The sequence below is a fragment of the Ochotona curzoniae genome, unplaced genomic scaffold, assembly GCF_017591425.1.
Source record: "Ochotona curzoniae isolate NIBS_2020 unplaced genomic scaffold, NIBS_Ocur_1.0 scaffold_2476, whole genome shotgun sequence".
Taxonomy (NCBI): Eukaryota; Metazoa; Chordata; class Mammalia; order Lagomorpha; family Ochotonidae; genus Ochotona; species Ochotona curzoniae.
In genome coordinates this window covers 20003151-20018502 of record NW_024467095.1, presented here as the reverse complement: position 1 = coordinate 20018502, position 15352 = coordinate 20003151, and the positions used below count along the sequence as shown (strand labels likewise).

The 15352-nt window shown below is 53.4% G+C and overlaps 1 protein-coding gene across 2 annotated transcripts in view; it reads right to left on the bottom strand.

Moving 5' to 3' along the window:
* The window catches only part of SMARCD3 (SWI/SNF related, matrix associated, actin dependent regulator of chromatin, subfamily d, member 3), a 31270-nt gene extending 16131 nt beyond the window's left edge, over window positions 1-15139 (bottom strand). Inside the window, exons 1-2 of one of the 2 annotated variants that reach the window (XM_041002158.1) lie at window positions 15067-15139; window positions 13376-13522 (exon numbers count right to left, since the gene is read on the bottom strand). In XM_041002158.1, the coding sequence (XP_040858092.1) occupies window positions 13376-13420 (45 nt within the window). In that variant the 5' untranslated portion in view covers window positions 13421-13522; window positions 15067-15139. Of the gene's footprint in view, window positions 1-13375; window positions 13537-15066 lie in introns of those variants that run through there. The other variant, XM_041002157.1, reaches the window with a different exon arrangement.
* Window positions 15140-15352: the final 213 nt, after the last annotated feature.

Sequence of the window (15352 nt, the reverse complement as noted above, 5' to 3'; positions counted from 1 at the left end):
GTGGTTAAAATATCTGTGCCTGGCTAGGCTTGCTTCCCAGATCTGGTTCCTGACTCCAACTTCCTGCTGATGAAGACCCTGGGAAAAGCGATGGTGGCTCATGCCATTTGGCTCCTGGCACCCTTTTGGGGGATCTGGATTCAACTCTGGACTCCCAGTTTCTTCCTGTTCCATTCCTGGATGTTGGGAGCACCTGGGGAAGTGAACCAGCAGATGAGTGCTCAACCTCTCAAATAATTTGTTTTAACTATTTACTTATTTATTTTGTTTTTTAAAAAAGATTTATTTATTTTATTGCAAAGTCAGATATACAGAGAGGAGGAGAGACAAAGAGGAAAATCTTCTGTCCAATGATTCACTACCCAAGTGATTGCAATGGCCGGAGCTGCGCTGAACTGAAGCCAGGAGCCAGGAACTTTCTCTAGGTCTCCCACATGGGTGCAGGGTGCCAAGGTTTTGGGCTGTCCTTGGCTGCTTTCCCAGGCCACAAGTAGGGAGCTGAATGGGAAGCAGGGCTCTGGGATTAGAACTGGCACCCATATGGGATTCTAGTGCATTCAAGGCAAGGACTTTAGCCACTAGACCACTGTACTGGGACCTTACTTATTTATTTTAAAAGACAGAGTTACACAGAGGGAAAGAGAGAGCAAAAGAGATTTTTTTTATCTGTTGATTCACTCCTTAAATGGCCATAATGGCAGGAGCTGGGCCAGTCCAAAACCAGGAACCAGGAACTTCTGGGTCTTCCACATGGGTGCAAGGCCCAAAGACAAAGGCTATGTTCTGCTGCTTTCCCAGGAACATTAGCAGGGAGCTGGTTCAGAAGAGATGCAGTGGGACTTGAACCAGTTCCAATATGGGATGCAGGCACTGCAGGCAGGAGCTTTTACCCACTATACCACAATGTTGGCCCCAAGTGACTTTTTATTTTTATTTATTTTTTTAAGTTACAGCTACTTCCTCGCAGCTGTGCACCTGAATGTAGCCCAAGAAACACATGCTATGACCCACTGGTCTCATTGCTGATGCAGGAGCTTTGCTTGGCCTGGTGCTGGGGCAGCTCCACCCTTCCTGCAGCAAATCCGCACCCATTACCATTCCCTCAGGAACTTTTGTCTTTCCCCTCCATGCCCTGCCCCCAGCTGATGTTCTTGCTTCCCAATTTACTGGGAACATGGGAACTTCTGAAGAACATCCAGAGACTCCCACCACACCCTCCCACTTACCAGCCACTGGGTGCCCCATTCCGACACAAGGAGTTCCCGCAGAAGGCTGGCCACACTGCCGCATGCCAGCCCCCACTCTTGCTCAAGGACACTGCTGTGGCAGTTCTCTCCCTACAGCCTTGTATCAGCACCCATCCCCTCTCCACCGCATTCTTCCCTCAGCACTCACAAACACTTTTCTTCCTCATTGACACTACAGTCTCAGCCCCACCTCCCCCTGGGGCGACTGCTCAGTAGGCAAAAAGTTTAGCAGCAGCATCCGCATTTTCTGGTTTCTATTCTCCTTGAATTACACTCTGATTGGGCATAAATCCCACTGAAACCACCCTGGCGGGGTCACTGGAAGCTCCCCATGGCTGAATGCTACCATTAGTCTTCAGGCCTCATCTTGCTTAACCAAGTACTGGCATTTGACACAGTTGGGCTCTCTCTCTCTGAAACCCTTCTTTTGCTCGGCTCGCAGGATATATTGCTCTTGGCCTTCCTGTGGCCTCCTATGTTGCCTTCTCTCGGTCACTCCTTCCCTCTCAGTGCTGGGACCCTTAGGGAGTCCCAGTCCTTAGTCCTCCTCACTTCACGGTCACTTCTTGGATTCCTCATTCACTGTTCAGTCTCATGTCGACAACTTCCAAAGGTTTCTTCCAGCCCTAGTCCTCAGGCTCACATAACTAACTGTCAGTTCAGCTTTGCCACCTACATCTTTGATAGCTCAGACTTAACATGGAACTCCTGCTCTTCCACCTCCATCTCTAGGTACACAGCCTTCTTCCTCTGAGCTGCTCAGGCTGCAACCTTGGGTTCATCCTGGCCTCCTGTCCTCCCCTCACACCCACCTGCAGTCTGAAGGTAGATCGTGTTGACTCTGATCCCAAATCTGATCATTTCTCTCACCCCCACTGCTGCCAGCCTGGGTCCAAACCACAGCTGCCCATCAGCTGCTTCCAGCCTTCCCTGAAGTCTGTTCTCAACATGGGAACCAGAGCAACCCCTTTTATTAATTTATTTGAAAGGCAGAAATCTCTCTCTCTCTCTCTCTCTCTCTCTCTCTCTCTCTCACACACACACACACACACACACACACACACACACACACACACACACACAGAGCAATCTGGCCCGAAGTTGGCCCAGGCAGAAAGCCAGGAGGGTGACGAGGCTCCCCGCTCTTGAGCCATCTTCCACTCCCCTCCCAGGTTCACCAGTTATGGAGCTGGACTGGAAGCCGAGCATCTAGGACTCAAACTGGGATGCTCGTGTCACAAGTGGCTACTGTTCTGCAACTTGGGCCCCTCAAAGTGACTCATTAAAACAAAATCTAATATGCTCAAACAACAAAATACTAGACTCTCTACTATTGCTTATACCTACAATGTCATGACCCACATAAGGGGCAGAATGCTGGAGTTAAGACTACAGCTGAAGGACTGTATTATCATAAAACACAGTGGGTAATGGGGAGGGAGGAAAGGGAGGGAAGAGGGGAAGCTCTACACCCACAGAACTATAAGATGGAAAATAAGAATAAAAAATTTTAAAAAGAATTAAAAATATATATAAAAAACGGAATCTGATTATGTCATGTCTGTGTTTGAAACCCTCTCAAGGCTCTCAATTTTCTCCTGGGTGAAGGCCCCCTGGGCTCTGATCCCCACCCTACTCCAGTCCCCTCTCTTCCTCTGTTCTCCTTTCTCCCTGCCCCAGGCTCTCACCTCCCTGTGTTTCTCTAGAACCTTCAGGTACTTGCTAGTCTCCCTCTGCCTGGGATGCTCTTCCTCTATCAGTTGCATTGTTAACTCCTCACTCCTGAAAGTCTTGTCCAAGTGTCTCATCCTCAACCAGGGGCAATCTGTCCGTTCTGTTAACAATAGCAGTACCATTTCCCCCCACATCCCTTAATGCTTGTATTTTACTTGATTTTCCCTCCAATGGCACTGAACCCCTTCTATCATCCTGTATAATCTTCTTACTTATTATGTTAGCATGTAGTCTCTCTTTTCCCCCATCAAAATATAAGTTCTAAAAAGGCAAGGCCTTTGATCTATGCAATGCACTGAAAACCTCTAAGTATGTGGTCTGTGGCAGGGAATCTGACAGATCAAAGGTCCAGGTGAAGAGAGGCCACTCTGAGGCAGGGAAGGCTTCTACAGTGGGTGGAGGCTACAGTCTGAGCAATGACTTCCCCCAAGCACACTGACTATCATTCACACACATGAACCTGTCTGCTCCTTTATAGGGTGAATGGCAGGATTCCCATTCCACAGCAGAATGAGCCCCTAGGAAGCCAGAGTCTCTGTGCTATGATGGGGGTGGGGTAGGGACTGTAAACTGGGGCTCCTGACCTCAAGGTCCCCAGGTTCATCTACTTGTAGAGTTCCACCTGTCAGAGAGATAACAGGCAGAACCAGAAATGCTGGTACCCTCCAGCCTCCCCCAACATCTGCCTGTCTTAAAGGGTGGGGGGAAATTAGGACCCTTGGAGGTCTGTACCTTTAGGCTGCCACCCTCATTACTTTTCAAAACATGCACCTCCCAATATCTCATGCAGATTGTTTCACACATTGGAATCCATATTCTAGAAAGTTGCCAGCAAAGTGTGCTGAAAGAAATTCCCATGTTCTTGAGGAGGTATCTTTGGTTCAGGTGTAAAGGCTATCTTTAAGTCACAGACTACATGCTAGACACATTTGGAGCAAGTCTCTGGTGCTGTGGCTTCCCATGGCCTTATCCATGGCTGTGTATTCACCTCCCTGGAACTGCTGGGGAGGCTTGCACACAGATTTCCCTAGTGCCCTTCCTTGTTGCACATGAGCCTCTCCACTTCCTGTCCTTTAGAACCTTGTAGTCACCCAGACACAGATCAGGGCTGCCCTGGCACAACCCTCCAGCCACCTTGTCCTGTCTTCCTCCAGCCACCTGTGGAACTGGCAATATCCAACCCGACCCTCCATAAGCTAGAAGAGTGATGTGAGCAAGCCACAGGCTGCACATATGCCAGATGGATCCCAGCTTTCTTGCACAAGTGCAGTTGAGGGGTGGGGCCTCTAAGGCTTGTCCATCACCAAAGATTGCTCTCAGAGTCATGCTCAGCATATCTCCTGTGATCCCACCCAGCACAGTCCATGGGTCAGCTTGTCAGTGCTTCCCACATGGGCTCAACAGCTTCTGAGGCAGCCAGGAGGCCTCTGGGAAATTTACTGCAGGCGGGTAGGTGGCAGGAGACATGACTTGGTCCTGTTTGGTGTGGCACTGGAGGTGTCCACAGACCTTGGAACAAAAACCAGTACCTGCATCACAAGGGTGGCCAATGGGCAGGGGAGAGTAGGCAGGGAGACCTTGTTCCCAGACCTGGCTCTCACCTGAACTGTTGCCCTCCAGTAATTCAGTCTGTTACGGGCCTCGGCTTTGACAGTTACATCTCCCTGCCCTGCTCATAACTCCAGTTCTTCTGGGTTCTGTTCTACCCCAGACTCTCAGCCTACTTATCCAGGGGGAGTCTTTCTGTTGCAGGCTACATATTGTGATGGCCCTGTGCCTGGACCCCAGAATAGGGTCTTCTCAGCTTTAGTATTGTACGCACAGAGGGAGGAAGTAGGCAGGATGTGTCTTCATGCTTATCTCGTGTAGTGGGGCGCTGATGGTTTTAAATAAGGATTGAGGCTGTCACTATAATTTCCAGTCAGAGGGGCAGCTGGGAAGGAAGGCAGGACAAGGGCTGAGAGAGGTAGGGGTCCAAATGTCCCTGCAAGTCCACCTCTGCTGCCCATGTGGCCCCCTCGCCAGCTCCCAGACATAGCCACACCACTGTCTTTGCTCCCTCGGTCCTGCCTGTAGGTATGAAAGAGCTGATCCTCTTCCACGCTTGCTCAGTCGCTCATCATATCTTCACATCCGTCAAGCCAGCTCATGGTTCTGCCGTTGTTTCCATGCTGTTAACATTATCCTCTCTTAGCTTTTATACAAGCATCTTCAAGAAGTTCACGGGAAATGCTCATTATGAAAATTGGCTTGTGTGCCCCCTAAAGAGCTGCATGCTAAAGTCTTCATCCCCAGAGCCGGTTGTTAATAGATTACGGATGCAACTGAATGTAGTGATGGTGTCTGGAGCATATACACCCCAATACAGCCCTTCACTGTCCCTACTGTGGTTCCATCCCTCCAGCATCCCCCCCCACCGCTTGCCTCCACCAGGCCTGGGTTGCAAGATTGACCGATGGGCTTGCAGTGCTCTCAGTGCATGACAAAGCCAGCAAACTCTGCCGTTATAAAGGACGGTAACACGTACTCCATTGTATTTTTATCGTTAGAGAAACCATCGTTGGCTCACTCCCCAGTGCTGGGGCTGGGCAAGGTGAAGTCAGGAGTCAGGAGCTTCTTCTAAGTCTTCCATTGCAGATACAGTGCTCCCAAGGACTTGGACCATCCTCCACTGCTTTCTCAGGTCATAAGGAGGGAGCTGGATTGGAAGTGAAGCAACCAGGACTCAAACTCATACCCACATGGGATGCTGGTGCTGCAGATGGTGGCTTTGCGTGTTATGCCACCACACTGTCCTCCATATCACTTTTTGATAACCACTCACCCTGCTTTGACTGGATATTATGCTGTCAAGGAAACCCCAACTTCTTTCTATTCTGACTGTGCCAAAACATGTTTCCTATCCTTGCAAAATTACCTTTTCACACTCAAGAGCAGACACTTAATGTTTTATCACTGCTAATATTCACCCCACTAGAATCACCCTACCATCCTAACTGACTGAGACCCACTGAGTTTCATTCTCCGTTCCACCACATCGGCCACCTCTTCCAGCTGTGCCACCTCTTCCAGCTGTGCCTCATTCATACATCCAGAGAGGGTGAGGGTCACTCTTTCTCCAAGTTTTCGTTGAATATTTTGAAAAAGGAAAGCAGGGTGCTGGCTTTGTGGCACAAAGTGCTGCTTGGGTCGGTCCAAAACTGTCCAACTCCAATCCAGCTGTCTGCTCATGAGTCTGGGAAGGCAACCTAAGACAGCCCAAGTGCTTGGACCTCTGGGACCCATATGGGAGATCAGGATAAAAGCTCCTGGCTTTTCCTGGCCCAGACCTGACCCAGGCCTGTGTAGTAAATCAGCAGATGGAAGATCCATGTGTGTGTGTGTGTGTTATTCTGGCTTCCAAAACACAAATCTTAAAAAAAAAGAAGTAGTGGGGATAGGGGAGGGGATGACAGAATGGCTCAATTGCCTAATCCTTTATGCTTACAAGTACCAGGAACCCATATGGGTGCCAGTTCATGTCCCAGTTACTCCACTTCCCATCCAGCTCCCTGTTTGTGGCTTGGGAAAACAGTAGAGGATGACCCAAGGCCTTAGGAGCTTGCACTCATGTGGGAGACCTGGAAGAAGCTCCTGGCTCCTGGTTTTGGATTGGCTCAGTCCTGGCCATTGTGGCCATTTGGAGAGTGAACCAGCAGACAGAAGATCTTTCTCTCTGTCTCTCCTTCTCTCTTTAATTCTGTCTTGCCATTAAAATTAAATAAATCTTTACAAATAAAGAAGAAAAAGAAAACAGACAGGTGGACAGAGCACCTCTCCTCATTCATCCACACCCTTTAGCTAAGTCTCCAATAGCAAACCAACCCTCTTCAGTCCTACTCAGCCACAGCAGCTTCTAGCTAGTGGGGTGTGTGTGTGCGGGTGGGGATGGTGGGGGAGGGTCAGGTCAGCAGCTTCACACCAGTCCTTCTGAGAATATTCACATCACAGGAGTCAGAGAGCAATGCCAGTCAGAACTGTGCTGCCATGGCCCGTCTTGCCAAGAGCCAGTTACTGTTAATCAGTGCTAGCCATGCTCGCCCATCTTCCCCTGAAGACTCTGGGAGACTTTGTCAAACACTCCCAAACCTACAAATGAGTTCAACATGCATCGTTTCTTTTGGTCCCACGGATACTTTGGAAGTCACAGGTCAATTCCTAGCATACTCATTTTCAATGACAGGAAGCTTCTAAACTTCCTAGCAGTGACTCCAAGCTGGATTGTAGACACATGGTCAAAGGAGAGCTCAGCTTTGGCTTTCTGATCCTAAGGTCTGTGTTCTCTGGCCACCATGTGACCTCTCCTCCTGTGATGGGGCACTGTGTGACAGCCAGCCCTGGCCCTTCCCACTGGCAGGGCTTCCCTATGATTGGTGGGCAATGCCACTCCATGTAGGAAGCCTTGATCCATTTGGGGGTGAGGTGGGGAGGTAGGATCCTCATGTTTTTGCCAATCATATCCCTGCTGACAAGAGGCCACCTAACATGACACACCTGCTAAGGCCATGCTTTCCAGCCTGGGACCGCTGAGTTCTGGGTGAGGAGTTCTGCTTTGATTCTGGGCCAAAGGTCAGAGGAGATGACAGATGGCAGGTGATGGGATCAGGGAGGCTCCAGGTGTTTCAAGCTGGGCTGGACAGACGGCTAGGCTTGTCCCACACTGTACCCACATGGACAATTGGAGACTTCCGCATGAAAGACAGATTTCTCTTAAAAAACAAAAACAAAAAAAACCTAGAAATCTGGCAACTGGAAGCAGACAGGGACGAGGAAGGAGCCGTCCCTTTTCTGAGTGGAGAGGGCTCCTCCAGCCACCACACCCTCTCCCCACTCCCTGCTTCAAGGGCTGTGAACTCACACGCATCCCAGGGGCCAGGTGCATCATGGCGGAGTGTGATAGGGGCTTTGTGTCTTTCAGCTTGAGGCCCGGTGCTGGCCATGGAAGAGAAAGGGCTGGGGCAAAAACTGGTGGCTGTTTCATCCTTGTAAAGGTCACCTTGGTCAGGCCATGCACAGCTCTGAGGGCCCCATGGGGTGGGAACCCCAGCTCAGACCCATGCCCTTACCTTGAGAGTTACTTCACATCTTGGTACCTCAGCATCCTCATCTTACGGGTAACAGTGATGACAACAGCCTGTACCCCTCACAGAGTGCTAGGGAGGATACATTAGCTAAACCACACGGAACTCTTACAATAGTTTGCAAAACTCACCCCCTGTCCTTGGTGCAACTAGCTGTTCTTATCTTCTGCCTGTCTCCTGCCTCCCTAGTTTACTTCCTGTGGAAGCCTGCATGTCACCTACCTAGCACAGGAGGTGTGGCTGAGAAAGACCGGGGTGGGTTTAGGGGAATCCTGATGGGGGGCTGCAGGCGAAGGGGCCTGAGTAAGGAAGGGAGGTGGTAAAGAGGGGGTTAAAGGCAAGAAAAGGCAGATGCAAAGTGATGCTTCCTGCAGGAAGGGGGTTGGGAGGTAGGATGAGGACTCAACTTCTTCTTCTACTTGGGCCTCACTGGCACAGTTCTCCCCTCCCCGATGGCAGGTACCTCCTTCAAACCCACTTGCCTGGGCTCCTGCTGCTCACTCAGCTGCTGGGTCAGACCTCTTTTGGGCCTACCCATGGTGAATTCTGGAAGACCACAAGGTTCTGCTGGCTTCCTTCTTTTTTTTTTTCCCCCTCAGGAAAAAGTGTGATGCAAGGCAAAGTAGAGCGGTCCCTCAGATTATATTACACAGCTGGAGCCCCCAGATGCAGGCCAGGGAGGAGAGAGGCTCCAGGCTGGAACCAGAGGCTGTGACCTGGAACCGGGGTAGACCTGGCTCCTGCTGTACGGTGTTGTGGGCCAAGAGCAGTGATGATAGTACAAGTGTGTTCATGGCCAGGCCTTCTGTGGAGCACTCAGCATTCACTTGCAACTAGGTCCTGCCAATGCACAGGGCTCACCTTCCACCAGAGGCATAGGTGGTCCCAAAGCAGATGGCCTTGTGCCCATGCTCCCCCAGGGGCCCAAAACGTAGTGGGGCCCTGTGGCCTAGAGCTGGTCAAGAATTGCTGGTGTGTGCTCTAAGACAGGAGAAAGCAGGACTTTACTTACAATCAGGGCTGGGGCAAAGGGTAGCTAGAGGAAGGACAATTCACAATTAGCTCCAGGGAAGGGAAGGGAACTGGGAAGGGTGTGGAGGCAGAAGGAACAGCAACCCTGAGTAAGGGGGAAATGTGTAGGTCAGATAGGAGGCTCATTCTGGCTCTGAGGATGGCTTGAGGCTGAAGGGAGGGCACACCTGTTGGGTGGTCCTGGCAGAAGACAAGGGCAGCAGGACTAGGGTGGTTACTTGAGAAATAAGAAGTGCATGGAAGTGAGAGGTATCTGAGAAAGAAGACCCAACCAATTACAGGATTTGGTGATGGTTTCAAAGGCAAGCCAAGCACCAGGGAAGGGTACTGGCAAATGTCACATCCTGGTCTGACTGGAGCACTGATCCGTCTGTCCAGCAGTGTGGCCAGCCCTGCTTCCCACTGCCCATGTGGAGGCAAAGGAACAGGAAATCAGGAAATCACTGGAAGGAGCTACTCCTCTTGCTCACAGGAGGGGGCCTCTGTCTGATGAGGGAGTGCAGCTCTCAGACAAGTCCCTCTCACAGGGAACTGTTGCTATGGAAGCCAAGCCTGCTTCCCTGAGGTCAGTCCCTCCCATGGGGCTGGGGACCTGTGCCCCAGGTAAGAGAACGCAGCTGAGGGGCCAGGACCTACCCTCTACTTGTAGGGCTGGCGTGCAGCCTTGTTGTCCTGCAGGTGATAAGACCTTGACCTCTGTGTCTATCACTCAGCTACAAGCCCAGGAGTTTTATGTTCCCTCTTTATGCTAAACTCATGTGTTGGAGTTTTCAAATTCTCTATAAAGAAACGACCCAACCTAGAGAATGTGACTCTGTCCCTAATCCCTGACCTTAACCCATTCTCAGGATGTCTCACGTTTGCTAGAAACATTATTATTGAGAAGAACACACAGGGGCCCATGTTGGGGCAGAGTGCGTAAAGCCTCTGCCTGTGGCACCAGCATTCCATAAAGTTGCTCCAATCCCCATGCAACTCCCTGCCAATGCAGCAGAAGCTGGCCCAAGTCTTCATGTTCTTGCACCTACGAGGGACACCCAGAAGCTTCTGGCTCTTGGCTTCAGCCTGGCTTAGTCCCGGCTGCTGTGGCCATTTGAAGAGTGAAACATCAGATGGAAAACTCTCTCTCTGCCTTTCTCCCATCTCTCTGTAACACTGCCTTTCAAATAAATAAAATAAATCTTTTTCTAAAAACATGAACATGCAGCGTCTGAAGAGGCTGAGGCAGGCATGCATTCCTCCAGTTGCTCTCACATTCGTCTTTGGCTGAAGCAAGATCAGCGGTGTTTATTTATACAGCCAGCCCAGCCCAGTGCTGGGTGTAGCCTCAGCCCTGGGAAACTTGTGGTGGTGTTGAGGGACACTGCTCAGCTTTGTCACCCAATACCATCATACATGAGACCTCACGGGGTCTCGGGAGCAGACACCCCAGTGCGGTGAGCCGGAGGTTTGTGGTCTGGGTCACGGACAGCGTGGTTTATGATGACCCACGTACCCTGCTGCAAATGGGGTCTCAGGCCTCAGGCTTGTGTCCGCTACACCAATACCACTTCTGGCTACACTCATGCCGCCTGTCCAGTTTTCTTCCTGTCCCAGTTTTCTCACTATCTGGTTTTTCTGCAAGCTACCTCACATGCTTTTTGGAAAGAGGTGGAGTCTAAATACAGTGTCCCCATCTTCTCTCCCCTCCTCTTGCCTCCTTTCAGAGCGCCCTGCTCCTCGCTCCAGGCTCAGGCCCTAGAATGTTCTTCAGTCTGGAACATTTTGCATGGGAGATGGTCCAAGTGTGTCAGTTCCAGGAAAGGCACGTGTGGGGTCCACACTCATAAGGCACACTCTCAGACTCCTTGGAAGCAAGTTTTGTTCTCAAGGCAACTGGTCTCCCAGCCTGGGAAGCCAATCAACAGGACGTGTTACCCCATTCCCCGGGGGGGCCCAGCTGAAGTGCTCAAGTCTCCCGTCTGGTCTCTTGTGAGTCGCCAAGGGTCTGTACATCCCCCTCCAGTGAGGCAGAGCCTGGATCCCTACAAGATGACCCTCCGTGGTGCTCTCCCCAGAGCAGGCAGTGGCCATGGGTTGGTCCCTCTGCTGCAGTCCTTCCAGATGGTCAGAATCCAGCCCAAGCTCAGAGCCTTCATTCATCCTGGTCCCAGCAGGCTCTGCCTCCTCCCTGTGACACCTCCAGCTCATTAACTCCACTACTTAACACTCACTAGCAACAGCCCTTACTTGCAACCACACCTCAAGACAGTCTGCAAGCTGTCACACGCCCTAGCTCCCTTGCCTGTCCATGCTCTGGTCAGCGCCAGGGGTTGGAGGATGACTATGCTGGCCACCCAGAGTCCAGAAACACATGTTGAATCAAGCTTGATTTTATATTAATACAACTCCAAAACCAAACACCTGACCTTTCCCGTCTCTCCCCCCCACTCCCAGTGCCTCTCCCCTCACTGCCTCCTCACTTGGGGGCTGGGCTCATGACTCCCCGGCACTGATTCATGGTCAGGGTGGGGTGCTGCCCGTGTACTCACCGCCTCGTCTCCCACCCTCTCAGGTCTTCTGCCTCTTCCCCTCCCCACAGTCTGTCCTCGTAGTGAGATGAGCTCCTTGGAGAGAGGTCTACCACAAGCCAGGTGCCCAGCTACCACCGGAGGGTAGCTGAGGGCACCCCTAGCAGGCTACCGCTTGCCAGCACACCACTTGGTACACCTTCCCCTAACACCCTTCCCCTCCACTCAAGCTGGCCTCCACCCTCAGATTAGCAGTATTTCAGATCATCTGAGTGGGGGTGCTCGGGTGCAGGAAGACTGGGGGGAATCTGCTGGTGCACCCCCTTTGCTTTAGGATTCTGCCCTTAGCAACCAAGCAGCACAAACTGGGGGATGGCCTCCACTCCACTCCACCTAAGCCAGGGCTTGCAGGAGGTGGGAGCCATTGCCAGGGTGCTGACTTCCCCGCAGGGGAAGCTCTGGCCGGGGGGCTGGGCCCACCCTGCGCCACCCCCTGCCCTACCCCCTGCGCTATGTGTTCCCATGGTGCCCAGCAGAAGGAGCCAAGCCTCCTCCAGGTCAGCAGCAGCCCGTTGTGCTTTTCTGTTCTGGGCCTGCAGGAGGGGAGCAGAACTACACTTGACCTGAGAGAAAGAGCAGGAGGGTGCTTCCTTGCCCTCTTCTGAGGAAGGAGAAGCTGAGAAAGACCCTTGTGGCACCCCTTTTGCTCCCCAGCCCTACGCCAGAGAAACCATTTCTAATGGCACCTTTCAAGGCTTCCCTGATGCCACCTTGCTCAGGGACCCAGGCCTGCTCTACCTGCGCCACTTCCTGGCCCATCATCCCAGGTTCTCTCTCTCTCTCCTCTCTGCTGTGGGCTCTGAGGGACCGGGACTTGATCCTTCACTTCTGGAGACTCGATAGCACCTAGCCTGTGATAAGGCCAGTCAGAGGGACCCAGAGGGGCTGAGCACAAGAGCTTAGGCTGTTCCTCAGAGTTCAGCCAGCTCCAAGGCCTTTCCTCTGCTGGGACGGGCTAGGGTCCGGAGCTCTTGGGCAGATGGTGTTTTCCTCCTGCGCCACTGTGGGTCCCATAGACACAGACGCCTGACCCAGGACTAGCCAGGCGGTCCTCCTCTCTCCCTCCCACAGGGAGGCCCAGGAAGGTCTACCTAGAGCGCATGGCCAAAATCAGCATCAGTTTAAGGCCCCTGAGCAGAGTGGGGCTGGCTCTCGCAGAGACCACACCGTAGGCCACCTGCCCTTCCCACCACGAACAAACTCGACAGGGTGCAGATTGCTGAGCACATGTCATGCTAAGGGATCCAAGGGTTTCTTCCAGCTAGTATACATGAGAATGCATTTGTGAGAATACAAGACATGCATGAGTGCACATGCATGTTGCATGTACATGGGTATATGTGTAGGTCTGCCATGCACCGATGAGGGGAAAGATGGTTGTGTCCATGGGTGGGGCAGAAGAAGAACCAGTCAGATTATTTTCCTATCACCCAAAAGTGTGTCTTGGACTAGTTCGCCCCTGGCTCAGAGTAGCTCTGAGAGCAAAGCCTAGAGACACAGGGAAAGGAGGTGACACAGGTCCTCCCAGGGCGGGAGGCAGGGGCACACACGGCAGGTGTCAGAGGTGGAGGAGGCCACAATGCAAGGGCAAGGGAGTCCAGCAAGGGTCACATGGTGTGGGCAGGGCCCAGAGCTGGCCCTCTCGATGGCTGGAGGGGCAGGAAGCACCTACCTGTACTGCAGTGGGTGGGTGAGGGTGCTGAAGGCCTGGAGTCATAGGTGGCAGGCTCCTGCAACTGGGGAGTCATCCAGTACCCCCGTGGTGCCCGGGCCCAGAGCCCACAGCACCTGCAGCACCAAGGGTCATTCTGAGGAGGATCTGAAAGGAGAGGGTGGTGGGAAGTGGGCCAGACCCTGAGTGAGGTCCAGGGCAGGGCATGGACACAGCCAGACACCAGTTTTGTAGATCCCATAGGGCAGAGAGGACAGCCATGTGTCAGGCTCCAAGTAGGACGAGACCGTGGGGATGAGGCAAGTGGCGGCAGAGGGGTTCTTCAGGATGTCTGGCCACAATGGTGCTGGGCACATTCTGGAACCCTGGGCTTCCTCGGGAATCCCTGGGGTGCTGGCAGGGAGTCCATCTGCCCTACCAAGGGCTGGACACCCCCTGGGAGTGCAGCTTCCTGGTTCTGCCCCAGAACCTTTCCCCACCACACTTTCTTCCCAGCTTGGAAACAGGACAGCCTTGGCTGGAGTAAGACTCTACATGTAAGCTGAAGTCCCATGACAGATGGTAGGCTGTAGGGTGTGAGGAAGGGATGTGTCAAGGTATAGGGTGTGAGAGAGCCATGGGGTGTAGGGTGTAAGGGAGGGATGGGCAGGGGCTTGAGAGTGGTGCAGGCTCACCGTAACCTTGTGGGTGACAGGCAGGAGAGGAGGGGAGGAGCCCGGCCAAGTATCAACTGTGAGAAAGGTGAGCCGGAAAGGGAATAGGAGGGGTGGGAAGCTAGAGAGAGGAGATGAAGAGGAAGGCAAGGGTGGGCTGGTGTGGGTGGGGGGCAGGACCCAGAAAAAGCATCAGGGAAGACAGGGGCCAGGCAGGGGGAAGTAGGGGACATCACAGGTGGGGCAAGGAGGGAGGTGAGAGGCAGAAGGAGGAGGGGAAGTGAGAGACAGGGAGAGGAGGGGAGGTGAGAGCTAGGAGGAGGAGGGGAGGTGCCAGGCAGAAGCAGGTTGGAAAAGTGATGGGTAGGGGGGGATGCGACAGGCAACAAGAGGAGGGTGGTGCCAGACAGGGTGGAGGAAGAGAAGGTGCCAGGCAGGAGGGTGTCAGACAAGGGAAGCAGGGAGATGCAGGTGCGGTGTGAGGCAGACAGGGTACCAGGTAGGGGAAGATGCCAGGTCGGGACAAGGAGAGGGAGGTGTCGGGGAAGGGGTGACTGGGAATTTCCGAGGCAGGGGAAAGGTGCAAGAAAAGGCTGACAGAAAGAGGCACCAGGCTGGGGTGGGGTTCAGGGAGGTGCCAGGTAGGGAGACAAAGTCAGGAGTGGGGGAAATGCCAGGAAAGGAGGAAGAGAGAAAGATGCCAGGGAGGCAGAAGGAGAGATGCCAGGCAGAGATGAAGGGAAGGTAAGAGGAAGGTGCCATGCAGGGGATGAGAAGGGAGATGCAAGAGGGAGATGCAAGGGGGAGATGCCAGGCAGGGAGGAGGATGCCAGGCATGGGGGATAGCAGGGAATGCCAGGCAGGAGAGAAAGGGGGAGATGCCAGGCAGGGAGGAGGATGCCAGCCAGAGGGAGGAGGAGGATGCCAACAGAGGCCAGGCGCGTACTGCCAAGCAGGGAAGGCGGGGGTGCTGGCGCAGCGCGGCCCGGCGGCGTCTTCGCCGCGGGCCATGGGGGCCATGCGGCGCGGGTCGCTCACCTGCTCCCCCGGGACCCCGGCCCGGAGCGCGGCCGCCGGCTCCCCGCTCTGCGCCCGGCTCGGCCCGGCGCCTGCGCCGCTCAAGCCCGGAGCGGGGGAGGCGCAGGGAGCGTCTGCAAAGAGCAAGGAGCTTAATAATGACTTAGGGATCGGAGCGGCCAGCGTCGCCCCCATCCACCGGTGGGCGTGATCGCCAGCTCAGGGCCCCTCACCAGGCTCAGAGTGGTCTTCAACCTGTACACAGACACATCCTAGGTCTGTCCGCGCGTCTGCAGGCCCGTGATTC